We start from the raw sequence: 19,182 nt of genomic DNA on the forward strand, positions 1-19,182 counted from the left end.
TTTGAATGTAAAAATATTGCCCTGAGCCAAAGCTCCATTATACAAATATTTGTCATAGAGAACGCCGGCAACTACAGAGAAAGAAATAATTACATACTGTATCTGTGTCTGTAATGAGACAACCTAAGGCAGTGATCTCAAGCAGCAACTTAAAAGCAAAGATAAAAAATAGAAAATGGTTTAAACTAACAATTTTATTGATGAAAGAGAATTAAAAAGTAACTATTACCTTTAAATTTTTCTAACACTTTGTAAAATTGTAGTGAGAAAACTGCTGTAAAAATCAGCAGTAATATGTTCCAAATCCTGGCCATTTTTCTGATGTGTTTACTTATACCTTTGTAATAATGATATGCTGCAAAGATATCAAATACAACGGTTTTTCCAATAGATTAGAGTTTATGTTTTTTTTATGTGTTTTTATTGCATTTAGCCTTACAGTACATCATATAGCTGAATTAGCCCCTTTCAAAACTACAGGGTGAGTCAAAGGTCTCTGGACACCCTTTGAATTAAAAAAACTAAAGGTGGCATAACAAATCTGAATACCCCACAGTAATCTCATGGGTGGTAGTCAGTGGGACTTTGTGAACATCAAGGACTACCAATTTACACGTCAGGGGGACTACTTCTTTGTCCTCAGAGTCTGCAAAGATATCATAACAGCAGAATTACATGATGTAAGCAATACATTGCTGTTATTAGCTTCTTTATCACTAATTTAGGTTGCCCTCAGATAGGGCAGTGTAAACCTAGTGACATAATCCCTTTGATACTGTCCACCATAGTGGGAACTTCTCCTACACAGTATCTCTCCATTCTGGCATATTGGATAAGATCTGTCAATGAATGTCTACATAAAAGGTTAATTTATTCAGTACTAAAACTAAATTACAGCAGAGGTATATCACAGAATTTTCATAAAAGTCAGCATAATGTTAAACACATTCCTGATCGCTTAGCTGCGTACCTATAATGCTGTGGGACATTTAGTTTTCCTTCAATAAGAATGCTTTAGGGTATAAACCCACACACCGTATATGCAGCGTATTTACTGCTGCGATACGCAGCAAACTCGCAGCAAACTCGCAGCAGATTAGATCTAAATAACTGAACACAGCATCAAATCTGTACCAACAAATCTGCTGCGTATTTGTTGCATATCTGCTGCGTATAAGGTGTGTGGGTTTATACCCTTACAGTTATAAAAAGAAAAAAAAACACGTTTTATAGAATGTAAGTCATTGTAAATCCCCATTCCTCTTTATTGGACAACCACTCCACAGTTTCAGTCAGCCCAATAAACTCTAAATGCAGCAATAGCAGAAATGCTCAGCCTCTACTCCATTCAAACATTGGACACCTCTGCAGTCACACTCCTGCCGGTGTAGCAGGCCAAATTAACCCCCACCCAGATTACACCCAGGTATAGTCTTGCCTAGGCCAGTGTATACTCTGAGGTATAAAATAGCCTAGGCCAAAGTATACCTTGGGGATAAAATAGCCTTGGCCAAACTATACCCCTCTAGGGCAGAACATGCCCCAGGGTATAAAATAGCCTAAGCCAAACTATACCCCAATGTGTAAAATAGCCTAGGCCAGGGTATACCCTGGGGTATATAATAGCCTATGCCAAACTATACCTCAGTGTGTACAATAGCCTTGGCCAAACTAAACCCCATTGTGTAAAATAGCCTAAGCCAAACTATATCCTGGGGCGTAAAATAGCCTAAGCCAAACTATACCCTAGGATGTAAAATAGCCTAGGCCAAACTATACTCTGCTGTGTAAAAAAGCCTAGGCCAAACTATACCCATGAAGGTCAGAATATATCCATCTAATGTCAAACCTGGATAAAGTTTTGCCAAGTCCACTGTATACCCCTTTTTATAAACTCTTTACTTGTAGATGTAAAACAACCTAAGCCATACTTTATCCCTCCGAACCATAATTACTTCATAATTACTCTGAACCGTTATTACTTCACAGTTTTTTCATCTCTGGCCCAGATCACAGTATTCCTTGGGGAATAAACCCTATACCTTGGGGTGTAAAATAGCCTACTATACTCCTCGGGCTATATTGTTATCTCTTCACTGGTTTTCTCACCTATATACATATAAAAAGGCCACAGGACGAAGATTAGTATAGGGTTCATGCCCTTGGGACTGAACTGACCCTACCCCTGTCTTGGAGGAATCGACCTCAACATTAAATGTTTTTTCTGTATCAGGATGAGACAGAACATGGGCAGAAGCAATTTTTAAAGAAATTAATGCCTTCTATACCTATGGCATCCAAGAGGTGGAATTTGTCCCTTTTTTTTTGTAAGATCAGACCAGGTGTTTGGCAATTACAGATTTTTTTTTTTATAAACTTCTGGTAACTTGCAAAACACAGAAAGCGCTGAATTTCCTTGGGTGTAGCAGGATGGACCCATTCCCATATGGCAGCAACTTTTTGGGATCAATAGCAATAGAATCAGGGGTTTAGCTGTATCAAATAAATGGACATCACTCAGGCGCTGAAGTTTTCCTGCATCGGCTTTGGTTTATCAGCTCAGGCAAAAGCACTAGTTGATGCCAGCTGCACTGGTAGTTGGTGGTGGAGGAGAGCAGAAAGGATTTTTAGAGAAAACAGAAGATGGTTTAGAGGACAAACCTAGCCTAGTGTAAGAGAGACCCCTTGTTTTTCCCTACTTCTGTCCACACTCACAGCAAGGGCAATAAATTCATTAAGGGAGTCTGGGGTGGGATGGCTGACCAGAGAAGCCTTAACAGCGTCTGACAAGCCCGGTCTGAATAATGCTTTAAAGGGTTGGTCAGCTTTTCCAGTAATCATGCACCACTGATGGAACTCAGAGCAGTAGTCCTCAATGGAGTGACGCCCCTGCTGTATAGAGAGGATATGTGCTTCCAGCAGTGATACACATTTCAGTTCATCATAAATAGAAATCTGTCCACTGAAAACAACTTAGGAGCGATAGTGCCCAATCCTGTGAGGAAATCTTAGGGAGGAAGTATATCATTCCAACTTTCTCTGCCTCAGTAGAGAAATGGTTAAATAAAAAAAAAAGACGTCAGTATTCACAAAAGGTGTGAAAATAGTTGGGATCCCTTTAAAAGCCATCTGAAAAAAGCAAGCGTGGTCTTTGCTAAACAGAGTGGATGGGGAAAACAGGTGTGGTAAAGGCGGCGAGCAGTAGCTGTGTCAGTAGACTTTGTGGTTATAGAATCTAGACGCTGAGATATTTTATCTATGAGGCCAGCCATACCTTTAAACCTGTTCGCCAAGTCATCCAGGGGGTCAGTAACCGATTGATCGGTATTTATAACAAACCGCCTGAGTGTCTGGGAAAGGGAAGGGCCTGCTATAATGCCAGAACAGGTCAGGGTGATGCACAGACAAGTGCAGCCCTGATGCTTTTCCATGTCCACTGTCCCTATCTACTTGCTTCTATGTGTACTAGACGACATATGGCAACTTGGAACCGTCCCCTGCCTCCTGCCCTTTATAAAAAAAAAAATTGCACTTGCCTAGTGTTCCTCTTCAATGTATTTAATTCATTAAGGTCATGGTCTTTTGGTCTACTGACATAGCTGTATTATCACTTCACTGTTTTTATATATCCCTGTAATATTTTAATTACTCTCTATTTCTTCTGAAATAGATGTTATTTTCCCCTTTTATTTCTTCGTAGAGATGCTGGGTCGCCAAGACATGAGATGTTCATTGTCTCCAGACATTTTTAACTAAGTGTATGACGTATCGTCTTCAATTTCCACTTTTCTCTAATATTTAAATTCCGTTTAATTAGTTTGTATAATATCACATTTTAACAACGTTTTTCTTATAAAAACACACTATATAATGAGTGATATCATTTGCACAAGAAATCAGATTTGTAGATTAATTTTATAGACGGTCTTAAGGATAGAAGCAGAATGTTTAATCAACACAAGATGTAAATCCTAATTGTTCCGATTTAATATAACTCTCCTCTTTGTCATCTTAAGCTATTAAGTTAGCTACAGTCAACGGCATATGAAATAATCTTTTGTAGCTTTACAGAATATGAGCAGATTTCAATTACTGCTGAAAAGCAAAATGGTTGTGACACACATAATCAAAATCCTCGGCTTAAGCCCCATAATGCAGATCTCCCTCAGCAAATACTAAAATGTGTAAATAAAAGGCATAGAAAAACCATAGAGCACAGAACGTTTTCTATTATTTATGTCAGAGGACTTTCAGAAGATTAAAGTATAAATGTGGACAATGGCCTGGAGGTATATACCTTACAAACTTATACTTTTAGCAACTTTGGAGTGTTTTTATATTCTTTACAAAGAAAGACTCTGTTAACATGTATATATAGAAATATTTAGTGTAACCATATGGTCTTATACATCGTTGTATACAAAAAACTGTTTATTCGGCACATACAGGGCCGGTATCACTTTATGGAAAGTGATAGTACATCCTTTGCCATGCCGAGGTATGAAGTAATTTTTTTTTTAATATGGGATCCAATGGGCAACTATTTACAAATACATATTCCCTTATATTGTTGTTGTGTCCCAGCAAATCCTACCAACATTCAGCTCTGACTAATGGCAACATTACATAGACGGAGAAAATACTTCCTACATCCTTACAAACACCAAGGTATTTAATTTACTTAGATGTAGATTCATGCACACTGTACATACTTGATATGGTAGCACAAAAAATCCATACAGTTCAAAGCTAGGCAGCTAAAGGAATTCTACTCAATAAAACCACAGTAAATTATTCATTTATACAGTTGCAAGATGTTTTGTAACATTTCACAGCAGGAAATACAAATAATATACAAAATTACAGACATTAGACACATTTTGCATAAATATTGTTAAGAATGTGAAACAAAGAGAAAGGGGCCTGTGCTGCAGAACCAGCTAGAAGGGACGGGGATCGTGGTAGGTAGTAATGCTTCTTTACACGTGAAGGAGGCTATAAACACTGTAGAGTTAAATGAACCAGTTATCTATCTATGATCTGTGCAAGAATAAAGTGTAGTGAAATTCGAGTGAGTGATAGTAGATGAGTATTGTGGCCAATAGGCATAGGTAAAAAATAACACTGATTTTCTTACTCTGACAACAGATTTTGTTATGGCTCAGTAGATTTCTATACAGTTTTGGCAATGTGCATATCCTTTTGGTAACATACACTTTACATAGCTGTATAGCAGCCTGTGTTACAGTCTGTGGTGTTTTGTTTAGGATAAATAATATATTTTGCACTGGATCAATAGAGATTAAAAATAATATTATAGATTGTAAGAAAATGGTTGGTTCAGCTGATAGGTGTCAAAGATGTATTAGAGAATTCTAGATAAACTTCTCATCAAATTGGATACATTTCAGCAACATTCACAGAGTTCTGGAAACATTGTAAGGTATATGGAGAAGGGAGTTATCAAAGCTTTTCTCACTGTTCTGATGAGATCCCTACGGATCAAAACATTTCACATGTACCTGTACCTTCAGAAACATATTAAGGCTAAGTTCACACAACATATATTTTCAATTAGTCACGGCCGCTGTTGCAAATGGCAACACTGGCCATGATTAATTGAAAATATTCATTGCATTGAAGTCTATGGAATCCAGGCGAGTGCATACACTCTGTATACACTCCGGCCAGGATTCCTTGCGGCAGCACGAAAAACTGATATGTCAGTTTGTATGGCTGCTATTCATTAAAAGCAGCCAGACAAAACTGACTGTGCAGACAATGCAATGTGAGGCTCCGGCCGCACTTTATATTGTGTGCTATGGGTAATTGGAATTCGGGCACACTGGAATGCGCCCGCATCCCAATTCTAAAGAAGTTTATCCGGCCGTAATGAACTTCATTGACACCGGCTGCTCTGTGACACAGCTTAAATCTTACGTTGTGTGAACGCGGCCCAAAAATGGGATGATCATGAGGGTCATGTTCGTCATCTTATATAAACTAATAAGCAAAATCATTGAAACATAGAAGATTGTTGGCAGAAAAAGCCCACTTGGTCCATCTAGTCTGCCCTTTTAGTATTTCCTTTCTTATTATCTTAGGATAGCTATATGTTTAACCCAGGCAGGTTTAAATTCTGTTATTGTGGATTTACTTGCCATATCTGCTGAAAGTTTATTCCAAGCATCTACAACACTTTCAGTAAAGTAATAATTTCTCATGTTGCTTCTGATCTTTTTCCCAACTAAGCTCAGATTATGTCCACTTGTTCTTGAGTTCATTTATTATTATTATTATTATTAAAAACTTTTCACTGTTGAACCTTATTTAGTCCTTTTGTTCTCTTCTTTCCTCCAGAGTATATACTGTAGATTCAAATAAAGCCTACCCGATTTTATTTCAGGTTTTATGCTTCATGCCATTCATCACTTCTGTGACTCATCTTTGGACCCTTTCTATTTTATCAATATCATTTTGTAGGTGAGGTCTCCCGAACTGGACACAGTATTCCAGATGTTGTCTCACTAGATCACTAGAGCTTTATACAGTAGGATCACAATCTCCCTGTTCCTACTGGTTATACCTCTAGCTATACAGCCCAGCATACAATTTGCTTTCTCTACTGCTTAGTTGTACTGGTGACTCCTGTTACTGCTGCTAGGAATCACTACCCCTAAATCCTACTCTTCTGAAGTATTTGCCAACACAGAACATATCCTGTCTAAAAGGAAAATGTATCCCTCTGTAGACAGCTGTTTTGCTGTTTGTGACCCTTTTCAGAACAGAGAACAATAAAAGTTGGATAGAGATATGCCTCGGATGTCTAATGTACTAATTCTTATAAAAGAGATGCAGTTGGTGTACAGAGATTCATTTTTAGGAAATACTCCATGGAAAAACCATGCCACCTAGCAGATACACTTAAATATATATATAAACAATGTAAATGACATGCTGCTTTCTTCCACAGGATTACCGCTTAAATATCTTTCTGCGGCAGAAGTGGAATGATCCCCGTCTTGCATATAGTGAATATCCAGATGACTCCTTAGACTTAGATCCTTCTATGTTGGATTCTATATGGAAACCTGATTTATTCTTTGCCAATGAAAAGGGTGCAAACTTTCACGAAGTGACGACGGACAATAAGCTTCTGAGAATCTTCAAAGATGGAAATGTTTTATATTCTATTCGGTGAGTAGAAATCAAATTTATGAGAATAGGTAGATTATGCAAATATATATATATATATATATATATATATATATATATAATATATATATATATATATATATATATATATATATATATATATATATATATATATATATATATATATATATATTATTGTTCTTCCATGGTGGGTGCCAGCCATACTCCATGGAAATATTATTAAATGTAAAATGTTATATATTACACAATTAGAAATCCATTTATGTTTAGCTTCTTACTGTAAAAAATACTTTTGTCATTGACCTACAGTTACCCATCTGTGATCTATGCCAGCCAATAACAGAGGTTTTAAACTCCCTAAAAAATTTACATATGTGGGGATATTTATCAAACTGGTGTTAAGTAGAATAGTCTTGGTAGCCCCTAGCAACAAACCAGGTTCCACTTTTCATTCCTCACAGATTCTTTGAAAAATGAAAGGTTGAATCTGATTGGTTGCTAGGGGCAACTAAGACAATTCTACTTTACACCAGTTTGATAAATCTCCCCCCATAGTATATTATACAATGCTTTGTGTTCTTAAAAAACTCTACAACTGCAAGTAGAAAAAATTGTGCATTTAATAAAAATGTGTTTCTGTTAGAGTATCACCATGTATGGCGTAATATGAAACCACAAACCGTATACAGTATAGCCAAAAAGACTGAAAAAACAAGTACTGAAAAAACTCATATTGCAGCTTAGATGTCTACTGTTTTTATGGCTGAGAAGAGTAGATGTTAGAATCTATACTGTATCACGCAGGAAGCCACAAGAGATGGTTATAAATAGCACATACATGTACGCAGTATGAATATGTTATCATACCGCACTGTGGACTAATGAGAATTTAGTATGAAGCTTTTACCTTTCAGGATATTTGGCAATATAAGTAGATTTCACCTCTAGTAAAATAAGGCACAATGTCATTAGAAGGACATCATTACAAAAGTGTGCCTTGTATAGTAAATGTCAGGAGTTGCCCATGGCTTAGCAGAAGCAAAGCATTAGCGACGTGCCGTTCAATGTGTCCTTTAGTATCACTGGCAAAACAGAACATCTACAGGATGTTAAATCAAAATCAAAACATACATTGGATTTAGTATGATCGCAAGAATAAAATTCTGTAGGTTGAAATATGTCCATATAGAGGGATTAAAAAGGGATGGTGAAAGAGAGATTTTTTTCAAACATAGGGGGAGATTTATCAAACATGGTGTAAAGTGAAACTGGCTCAGTTGCCCCTAGCAACCAATCAGATTCCACCTTTCATTTTCTGAATAGTCTGTGAGGAATGAAAGGTGGAATCGAATTGGTTTCTAGGGGCGACTGAGCCAGTTTCACTTAACACCATGTTTGATAAATCTTCCCCTATATTCATAACTGAGAAACCATAACACAAATTTACTAACACTGTCCATGCTTTATATACAGTATGGACTACAGATGTTTAAAGCAACTTACATTGGTGATAAAGCAGATGTCTAGGGGGTTCTGTCCAAACATCTATCACAATATCCTTGGATATGAACTCCACTGTTTCAGTGATGTGTTGTGTCAGGTTGTTCAGATTCTTTGGCTCAGGCGGGGCACATATATTAAATCCTTTAATACGGCCCCACCAAAAGAGATCACAGGGTATTAGATCTGATCATTCTTTTGGTCAGTGCAATATACAGTATGTGAATAGTTTCCAATGCTGCCGACCTAATGTGCTGGCAGATTTTCATTCAATTATCAATGAATATCCAAATGGAAATATGGAGGTGCCCCCTGCTGATAAACTATGTTTGGCAGATTTTACTGTATCTGTGGCCTAAGCCATTTATTCAACACAAAAGACAGGCAAAAGACAGACTGGTACATGGGGAAGGGGGACTCTGCCCACAAGTGCTTACAATAATAATAATAATAATTTTTATTTATATAGCGCCAACAGATTCCGTAGCACTTTACAATTCTGGGGGTACATACATAGAGAAAAAATGGACATTACAGAGATATACATAAAATTATCCATACATGAGGAGTGAGGTCCCTGCTCGCATGCATGAGCTTACATACTATCAGGAGGGGGTGCGAGACAAAATGGCAGAGGGGCAAAGTGCATCATTGTTCTTACGGTCCGGCCATCCTTATAAATAAGGCAGTGCAGGTAAGGGTGGGTGAACCTGTCACCAGCCAATGCCTGCATGCATAGGTCTAAGTGCTTAAATGCTTGGTGTGTGTGTATGTATGTGTCTGTGTGTGTGTGCGCGTGGTGGAGGTGTGTGTGTGGGGGGGGGGGTTGAGGGTAGCAGTTAAATTAGGGAACCTGGTAAGCCTGCTTGAACAGATGAGTTTTGAGGGCACGTTGGAACCTTTGGGTATTGAAGGTGAGCCTGACAGCAGGGCCGGGACAAGGAGTTTTGGTGCCCTAGGCAGAGAAGACAAATGGCGCCCCCCCCCCCCCCCCCCCAGAATAGACTGTACGCTATGCGGGGACAGCCAGGAGGCTATACTGTATGTGGGAGTCATTTATACTGTACCCCCTGACTGTAACAGGACCGTGTATACTGTACCCCCTGACTGTAACAGGACCATGTATACTGTACCCCCTGACTGTAACGGGACCATGTATACTGTACCCCTTACTGTAACAGGACCATGTATACTGTACCCCCTGACTGTAACAGGACCGTGTATACTGTACCCCCTGACTGTAACAGGGCCATGTATACTGTACCCCTTAATGTAACAGGAGCATGTATACTGTACCCCCTGACTGTAACAGGACCATGTATACTGTACCCCCTGACTGTAACAGGACCGTGTATACTGTACCCCCTGACTGTAACAAGACCATGTATACTGTACCCCCTGAATGTAACAGGACCGTGTATACTGTACCCCCTGACTGTAACAGGACCGTGTATACTGTACCCCCTGACTGTAACACCTGTAACACCTGAATGTAGTAGTGTCACACATGGCATCCTGAGAATTTAGGTGTCACACACCAGGCCCCTCGGGTATAATGATGGTGCACATTGTGCTATAGGTATAACAGGAATATACAGCGTTACAGACTTCAGGAACAGAGAAAATGATGCAGCACATACACCTCCCCTATACCATGACAGCACAGTCACAGCGCCATATACACATCATATACTGATCCCGCCACATACACCTCCCCTATACCATGACAGCACAGTCACAGCGCCATATACACATCATATACTGATCCTGCCACATACACCTCCCCTATACCATGACAGCACAGCGCCATATACACATCATATACTGATCCTGCCACATACACCTCCCCTATACCATGACAGCACAGTCACAGCGCCATATACACATCATATACTGATCCTGCCACATACACCTCCCCTATACCATGACCGCACAGTCACAGCGCCATATATACATCATATACTGATCCTGCCACATACACCTCCCCTATACCATGACCGCACAGTCACAGCTCCATATACACATCATATACTGATCCTACCACATACACCTCCCCTATACCATGACAGCACAGTCACAGCTCCATATACACATCATATACTGATCCTGCCACATACACCTCCCCTATACCATGACCGCACAGTCACAGCGCCATATAGACATCATATACTGATCCTGCCACATACACCTCCCCTATACCATGACAGCACAGTCACAGCTCCATATACACATCATATACTGATCCTGCCACATACACCTCCCCTATACCATGACCGCACAGTCACAGCGCCATATACACATCATATACTGATCCTGCCACATACACCTCCCCTATACCATGACAGCACAGCGCCATATACACATCATATACTGATCCCGCCACATACACCTCCCCTATACCATGACAGCACAGTCACATATACACATCATATACTGATCCTGCCACATACACCTCCCCTATACCATGACAGCACAGTCACATATACACATCATATACTGATCCTACCACATACACCTCCCCTATACCATGACAGCACAGTCACAGCGGCATATACACATCATATACTGATCCTGCCACATACACCTCCCCTATACCATGACAGCACAGCCCCATATACACATCATATACTGATCCTGCCACATACACCTCCCCTATACCATGACAGCACAGTCACATATACACATCATATACTGATCCTACCACATACACCTCCCCTATACCATGACAGCACAGTCACAGCGCCATATACACATCATATACTGATCCTACCACATACACCTCCCCTATACCATGACAGCACAGTCACATATACACATCATATACTGATCCTGCCACATACACCTCCCCTATACCATGACAGCACAGTCACATATACACATCATATACTGATCCTACCACATACACCTCCCCTATACCATGACAGCACAGTCACAGCGGCATATACACATCATATACTGATCCTGCCACATACACCTCCCCTATACCATGACAGCACAGCCCCATATACACATCATATACTGATCCTGCCACATACACCTCCCCTATACCATGACAGCACAGCGCCATATACACATCATATACTGATCCTACCACATACACCTCCCCTATACCATGACAGCACAGTCACAGCGCCATATACACATCATATACTGATCCTGCCTGACCCAGTACAAGGACCCAGTACAATAAGGATATAAAGCACCAGTGTCAGGAGAATTAGCCTGTACATAATAAACACATGTGTTCACCAACCTGTGGGTCCCGAACTGTGGCAGGACTACAACTCCTATCATGCTGTGACTGTTGTAGTTTTGGAGCAGCTGGTTACCCTCAGGTTTGGGAACAATATGGGAAGTGCTGTGTATAGAGGAGCAGTGCAGGGATATGGGGCAGTGTTATATGGGGCAGCCCTGTGACCTAGGTGACCTCCCTCTCCCAGCACTCCCAGCCTCCCTACACCTACAGGATGATGAGAGTCAGTCAGTGAACTCACCAGACAGCAGCCCCAGCAGTCGGCACGGCCTCCAGCAGTCAGATAGTGAGGAGGTCACATGGTGAGGAGGGGGCGGAGCCTCTAGTCCGAGTGAAAGGTCCTAGCAGGTCCTTGCAGGCCATCTTCAGGGCAGAGCAATGATCCTGCTCGGGCTGAGGGGATATTCACACTGCCTGCCCAGGAGGGGAGAGAGTGGGAGGACATGAGGATGCTGAAGGTGAGCAGGGAGGGGTAGCACTCTGAGGCCACCAGGAGTACAGGAGCCTGTAGTACATTTTTTTTTTTTTTGGAGATTGAAATTGCGCCCCCTTTAACTCACCACTAGATGGCACCCTAGGGCATCGCCTACCCTGGCCTACCCTTTGTCCCGGCCCTGCCTGACAGTCTTGGGTTATGCATTCCATAGAACTGGTGCAGCTCGGGTGAAGTCCTGGAGACGGGAGTGAGAGGTGCGGATCAAGGTGGATGTTAGTCGTAAGTCATTAGAGTAGCGTAAGGCACGGGTAGGACGGTAGACAGAGATGAGGGAGGAGATATAGGGAGGTGCAGCACTGTGGAGAGCTTTATGGGTGAGCAGGAGGACTTTGTATTGTATCCTGTGTTTAATAAGGAGCCAATGTAGTGACTGGCGCAGGGGGGAGGCATTGGTATAGCGGCTGGACATGGAGATGAGCCTGACCGCTGTATTGAGAATGGACTGGAGAGAGGAGAGTTTAGAGGAAAAAAGGCCGATTAGTAAGGAATTGCAGTAGTCAAGACGGGAATGGATCAGAGCGACCATAAGATTTTTAGGAGATTCAACAGTAAGGAAGGGACGGATTTTAGAGATGTTTTTTAGACGCAGGTTACAGGAACGTGAAAGATTTAATATGAGGAGTGAAGGAGAGATCCGAGTCAAACATAACCCTAAGGCAGCGGGCTTGCTGAGCAGGGGTTATGGTTGCACCACAGACAGAGATGGAGATGTCAGGTGGGGGGCGGTTAGCAGAGGGAGGGAATACAAGAAGCTCAGTCTTAGCAAGGTTTAGTTTTAGGAATAGGGAGGAAATAGCTTTAGAGATGGCAGACAGACAGTTACTGGTGTTCTGTAGAAGAGCGGGGGTGATATCACGGGAGGAGGTATACAGCTGGGTATCATTGGCATAAGGTTGGTACTGAAAACCAAACTTGCTGATGATTTGTCCGATGGGTAAAGTGTAAAGTGAGAAAAGGAGAGGGCCCAGGACTGATCCCTGGGGAACCCCGACTGTAAGGGGAAGAGAAGATGACGTGGAGCCAGAAAGTGATACACTAAAGGAGCGGTCAGAGAGATAGGAGGAAAACCAGGAAAGAGCAGAGTCCTTGAGGCCGATAGAGCGGAGCGTGTAGAGGAGGAGCTGGTGGTCTAAAGTGTCAAAAGCTGCAGATAGATCCAGGAGAATGAGCAGAGAATAGTCACCTTTAGATTTGGCGGAGAGGAGATCATTAGAGACTTTAGTAAGGGCAGTTTCTGTAGAGTGGTGAGGATGGAAACTGGACTGAAGGGGGTCAAGGAGAGAGTTGTCAGAGAGGTAGTGGGTTAGGCGGGAATAGACCAGGCATTCCAACAGTTTGGAGATAAAAGGAAGATTAGAGACAGGTCGATAGTTGGCTGCACAGGATGGATCTAGGGAGGGTTTTTTCAGTAATGGAGTGATAATGGAGTGGTTGAAAGCCGAGGGGAAGATGCCAGAGGAGAGGAAGAGGTTGAAGATTTTAGTAAGGTAAGTAGTGACAACAGGAGAGAGAGACTGGACAAGGTGTGAGGGAATAGGGTCACTAGGGCAGGTGGTGGCACAAAAGGAGAAGAGGAGTCTGGAGACTTCCTCTTCTGTTACAGGTTCAAATACTGAGAGGGAAGAGGAGGAAATACAAGAGGGAATGGGATCAACACTACTTGGGGACTAGGAGGTGATCTCCTGGCGGATAGTATCTATCTTTTCCTTGAAGTAGGATGCTAGGTCTTCAGCACAGAGGTTAGTTACGGGTGTCTGAACTTTGGGTTTGAGGAGGGAGTTGAGACGTTTTGGGTTATGGGATAGAGAAGAGATGAGAGAGGTAAAGTAAGATTGTTTAGCAGAATGAAGAGCGGAGTAGTAGCTTCTAAGCACAAATTTGTAATGTAGGAGGTTTGCATCAGTGTTAGACTTCCTCCACGAATGTTCAGCACACCTAGAACACCGTCTAAGAAAACGAGTTGAAGGTGTGTGCCAAGGTTGTGGCTGTCTGTGTTTTGCTGATTGAGGTGTGAGGGGTGCCATTTTGTCAAGGGTTGCTTTGAGGGTGTCATGATAGCATTTGGCAGCCAGATTGGGACAGGAGAGCGAAGAGATAGGAGGCAGTGATGACTGTACAGAGTCTGTAAGTTGTTGGTGTTAATGGCACGTAAGTTTCTGTACATGACTAAGGTTGGGGTGTCAGGAGGAGAATGAGTATTAGTGATTGAAAAGGAGAGAAGATTGTGGTAGGAGTGTTATTAAGGCGAGAAACTGGGCAAAGTCTGGAGAAGACAAGGTCCAGGGTATTCCCACCCTTGTGGGTTGGAGAGTCAGAATGCTGGGAGAGGCCAAAGGAGGAGGTTAGGGAAAGAAACTGAGAGGCCGATGGGGAAAGTGGTTTGTCAATAGGGATATTAAAATCGCCCATGATGAGGGCAGGAATGTCAGAAGAAAGAAAGTAAGGAAGCCAGGTGGAAAAGTGGTCAAGAAAGCGTTGTTGTGAACCAGGGGGGGGGGGCGATATATGACTGCGACTCTCAGGGAAAAGGGCCGGAAGAGTCTAATGGTGTGCACCTCAAAAGAGGAGAATGAGAGAGAGGGTACAGGGGGAATGACCTGGTAAGTGCAGTCCTGGGAGAGAAGTACACCTACTCCTCCACCATGCCTGTTATCAGGTCTAGAAGTATGGGAAAATTGAAGGCCTCCATGGGTCAGAGCACCAGGTGAGGCTGTGTCTGACTCTTGAAGCCATGTTTCTGTGAGAGCCAGCAGGTTGAGCGATTTATTGAGGAATAAGTTGTGGGTTTCAGTGAGTTTGTTGCAGACAGATCTAGAGTTCCATAGAGCACAGTTAATGGAGATGGGGTCTGGCATGCAGGGAATCTTAATCAGGTTAAAAGGGTTTCTGTAGGAGGCTGATGAAAAGAAGCTGTTAGTAAAGGTTGGAGGACCAGGGTTAGGAGAGATGTCTCCAGCAGTAAGCAGGAGCAGAGATAGAGATAGCAGGAGTAAGAGAGGGAGGGAGGATGTTTGGAGGGAATGGGAAGGAATGGTTTATTGTATGGGAAAAAAAATAGCAGGGGGGGGGGTAGATCAGCAGGTAGACGGGAAGGAGAGATAAATATACTATTGCTTGATATAGGAGTTGGGGGTTTGGAGCAGAGTTTGAGTATTAGGGAAGCAAAAGTGATAGAAAAGGTGAACATTTTTGGAGAGCAGAGGAGTATATGGAATGCAGTTACCTTCAGTTCCCTTCCCTGGGATGGGTGGGAAAGAGATGGAAGAGGGCAGGGGTAACTGATAGAGAGGAGATTGTAAAAAAACAGTTTGGGTTCACTGCTTAAGAAAAGAGGGCAATAAAAGTCAATGCTGAGAAGAGCAGAGCCAGATATCATACCATGAAATTTAAACAATGCAATGGATAATGGGGGTAGGAGTAGATAGCTGGAGCCAATTCATACCTGTGAATGGAAGTAGAGGATCAGGTCAGGAGATGGTGATATTCCATAATTAATTAATTAATTAATTAATTAATTAACTTTCTGGTTTAATTCATCTAGACACTTTGACTGATCAGCACTTAGAGTGATCAGCAATGACCATGGTCAGGAATGACCAGAGCAGTTCACTATATAGTTAGATAACTAGCTGAGAAGTACTACCAGGTGTGAAACATGGGGTGGGTGGGGAAGAGATGGAAGAGGGCAGGGGTAACTGATAGAGAGGAGATTGTAAACCAACAGTTTGGGTTCACTGCTTAGAAAAGAGGGCAATAAAAGTCAATGCTGAGAAGAACAGAGCCAGATATCATACCATGAAATTTAAACAATGCAATGGATAATGGGGGTAGAAGTAGATAGGTGGAGCCAATTCATACTACGAAATTTAAACAATACAATGGATAATGGAGGTAGGAGTAGATAGGTGGAGCCAATTCATACCATGAAATTTAAACAATGCAATGGATAATGGGGGTAGGAGTAGATAGCTGGAGCCAATTCATACCATGAAATTTAAACAATGCAATGGATAATGGGGGTAGGAGTAGAAAGCTGGAGCCAATTCATACCTGTGAATGGAAGAAGAGGATCAGGTCAGGAGATGGTGATATTCCATAATTAATTCATTCATTCTTTCTGGTTTAATTCATCTAGACACTTTGACTGATCAGCACTTAGAGTGACCATGGTCAGGAATGACCAGAGCAGTTCACTATATAGTTACAATCTATAAGGTACAGGAAGAGAAACAGGAGGTAAAGTGCAGCCAGTCAAGTGTGATGCAGAATTATTGTAGGTTTTAGCCTAGTTTGAAGATATGGGTTTTCAGGTTACTTTTGAAGGACTTGATGGTGGATGAGAGACGGATGTGTCGGGGTAGCAGATTGTGGATGTACGTCATGGTCAACAATTTAAAGTGAATACGTTGGGCAATGGGGAGCCAGTAGAGAGATTGGCAGAGGGTAGAGGCAGAGGTAAAGCGAGGGGAAAGGTTGATTAGTTGAGCAGCAGAGTAAAGGATAGACTGGGGGGGAGCAAGGGAGTTAGATGGAGGGCCAGAGAGGAGGATGTTACAGTAGTCCAAGCGGGAAATAATGAGAGCATGGACCATCAGTTTGGTGGAATTAGCAGTGAGAAAAGATCAGATTCTGGAAATGTTTTTGAGGTGAAGGCGTCAGGAGGTGGTTTAACCCCTTAACCCCTTGTTAACCCCTTAACAACCGCGAGCGTCCCCCAGGGGGGCTTCTAGTATATGTGTAAAAAAAAAAGTGATATTGTTAATCAAAAGCCCCCTCCCCTTATAAAAATTTGAATCACCCCCTTTTCCCATGTTATAAATAAAAATAAATAAATAAACATGTTTGTTATCGCCGCGTGCGTAATCGCCCGAACTATTAATTTATTTCATTTCAAAACGGAAGAGCAAAAATCGAAATTGGGGTTAAAGGACAGGGCAGAGTCAAAGGGGACCCCAAGGCAGCGGACTTGGGGGACAGGGGACAGAGTGAAGCCATTGATAGTGATTGACAGATTAGACAGCAGGGTGGAGCGAAATAGAGGAAAGATTATAAGTACTGTTTTGTCCATGTTGAGTTTTAGAAAGCAGGAGGAGAAGAAGGAAGATATGGCCGATAGACACTCTGGAATCCTGGATAGCAAAGAGGTGACATCCGGACCAGAGAGGTAGATCTGAATGTCATCAGTGTAGAGGTGGTACCTGAAGCCGTGGGATTCGATGATTCGTCCCAGGCCAGAAGTACAGAGCCTTGGGGAACACCAACAGAAAGGGGATGAGGAGAGGAGGTGGTGTGGGAGTGGGAAACACTAAAAGTGCGGTTAGAGAGATAAGAGGAGATCCAGGAGAGGGCTGAGCAAGTGATGCCAAGGGATGAGAGAATTTGTAAGAGGAGAGAATGGTCAACTCTGTCGAAGGCAGAAGATACTGTAGGTCAAGGAGAAGGAGCACAGAGTATTGGTGTGAGGTTTTGGCAGTAAGCAGGTCATTGGCCACTTTGGTGAGGGCAGTTTCTGTGGAGTGGTGGGGATGAAAGCCAGATTGCAGGGAGTCAAAAAGCGAGTTGGATGAAAAGTGGGAGGATAGTTCAAGGTAGACATGTTGTTCCAGGAGTTTAGAGGGACAGGGGAGAAGTGAGATGGGGCGGAAGCTGGATAAGAAGGTAGGGTCAAGGGATGGCTTTTCATGGATGGGTGTGAAGGTTGCATGTTTGTATGGAGATGGTAAGACGCCAGAAGTTAGTGATAGATTGAAGAAATGGGTTAGTGCTGGGACAAGTACTGAGGACAGGTTGGGGATAAGGTGGGATGGAATTGGGTCAAGTGCGCAGGTGGTGAGGTGTGATGTGGAGAGTAGTTTGGAAACATGTTCTTCAATGATGGTTTAGAGGTGATAGATTAGATTTGTAGTCACAGGCCATTTAACATCGATGTTACTTTAAATGGACACTAACAGAAGTTTGGAAGAATCTAACCTGCTGGTATGTTTTTATAGGGCAGGGAAACACTGAATAGTAAATAGTAAAGCATCTTTTTTATCTTAATATGCTCTGCTGTTTTTGTAAAATTACACTTGTTATTATGCTAATAAGAGCATTTGATGCTTTGCCCCTTGATGCACCAATCAACCCACCCACTTACTGCCTACTCCTGAATATTCATGCAGCACCTTGCAGTAATGAGCGACCACATTTGGGTGGGTGGCCACAACAGTTGGGAAGATCAGTGCTTTGAGGGGTATTGTACTGCCTCCAGTTTACAAATCGCCTTCATTGGCATATCAGTAAAAGGTATGAGAAGGATGCAGTGGATCAAGCTAATAAATATACTTTAGTAGTCAGTGTCCCCTGGACTGTACGAGCATAACAGAAGGCTAGATTCCTATCATGTTTCCAGGCTCTTTAATCTTTTTCTTTCTTCTGGACTAGATATTTCAATAACTATTTCCTAAAGTAGTATATTCTGTCCTTTTAAGGGGTAGTGCGGCGGTAAACAATTATTCACAGAATAATACACATTACAAAGTTATACAACTTTGTAATGTATGTTATGTCTGTGAATGGCCCCCTTCCCCGTGTCCCACCACCCCCACCCGTGTACCCGGAAGTGTGGTGCGCTATACATACCTGTCACGTGCCGACTCGTCTCCGATCTTCAGTCTGCGATGTCGTCTTCGGATGGCCCGCCCGAATCCCTCCGAGCGTCCTGAGTGCCGGCCGCCCTCTTCAGCGTCATCGGCTGCGGCCGTGTCATTAGATGCTC

General features: G+C 42.2%; 1 protein-coding gene across 2 annotated transcripts in view; it reads left to right on the forward strand.

The window, feature by feature from the left end:
• Nucleotides 1–19,182, forward strand: part of GLRA3 (glycine receptor alpha 3) — a 132,440-nt gene that overhangs the window by 84,798 nt on the left and 28,460 nt on the right. For both annotated transcript variants that reach the window (XM_069977800.1, XM_069977801.1), the window contains one exon: nucleotides 6,974–7,197. In XM_069977800.1, coding sequence (XP_069833901.1) covers nucleotides 6,974–7,197 — 224 coding nt within the window. The remainder of the gene's footprint in view (nucleotides 1–6,973; nucleotides 7,198–19,182) is intronic.

Source organism: Dendropsophus ebraccatus, chromosome 7 (genome assembly GCF_027789765.1).
Source record: "Dendropsophus ebraccatus isolate aDenEbr1 chromosome 7, aDenEbr1.pat, whole genome shotgun sequence".
Classification (NCBI taxonomy): domain Eukaryota; kingdom Metazoa; phylum Chordata; class Amphibia; order Anura; family Hylidae; genus Dendropsophus; species Dendropsophus ebraccatus.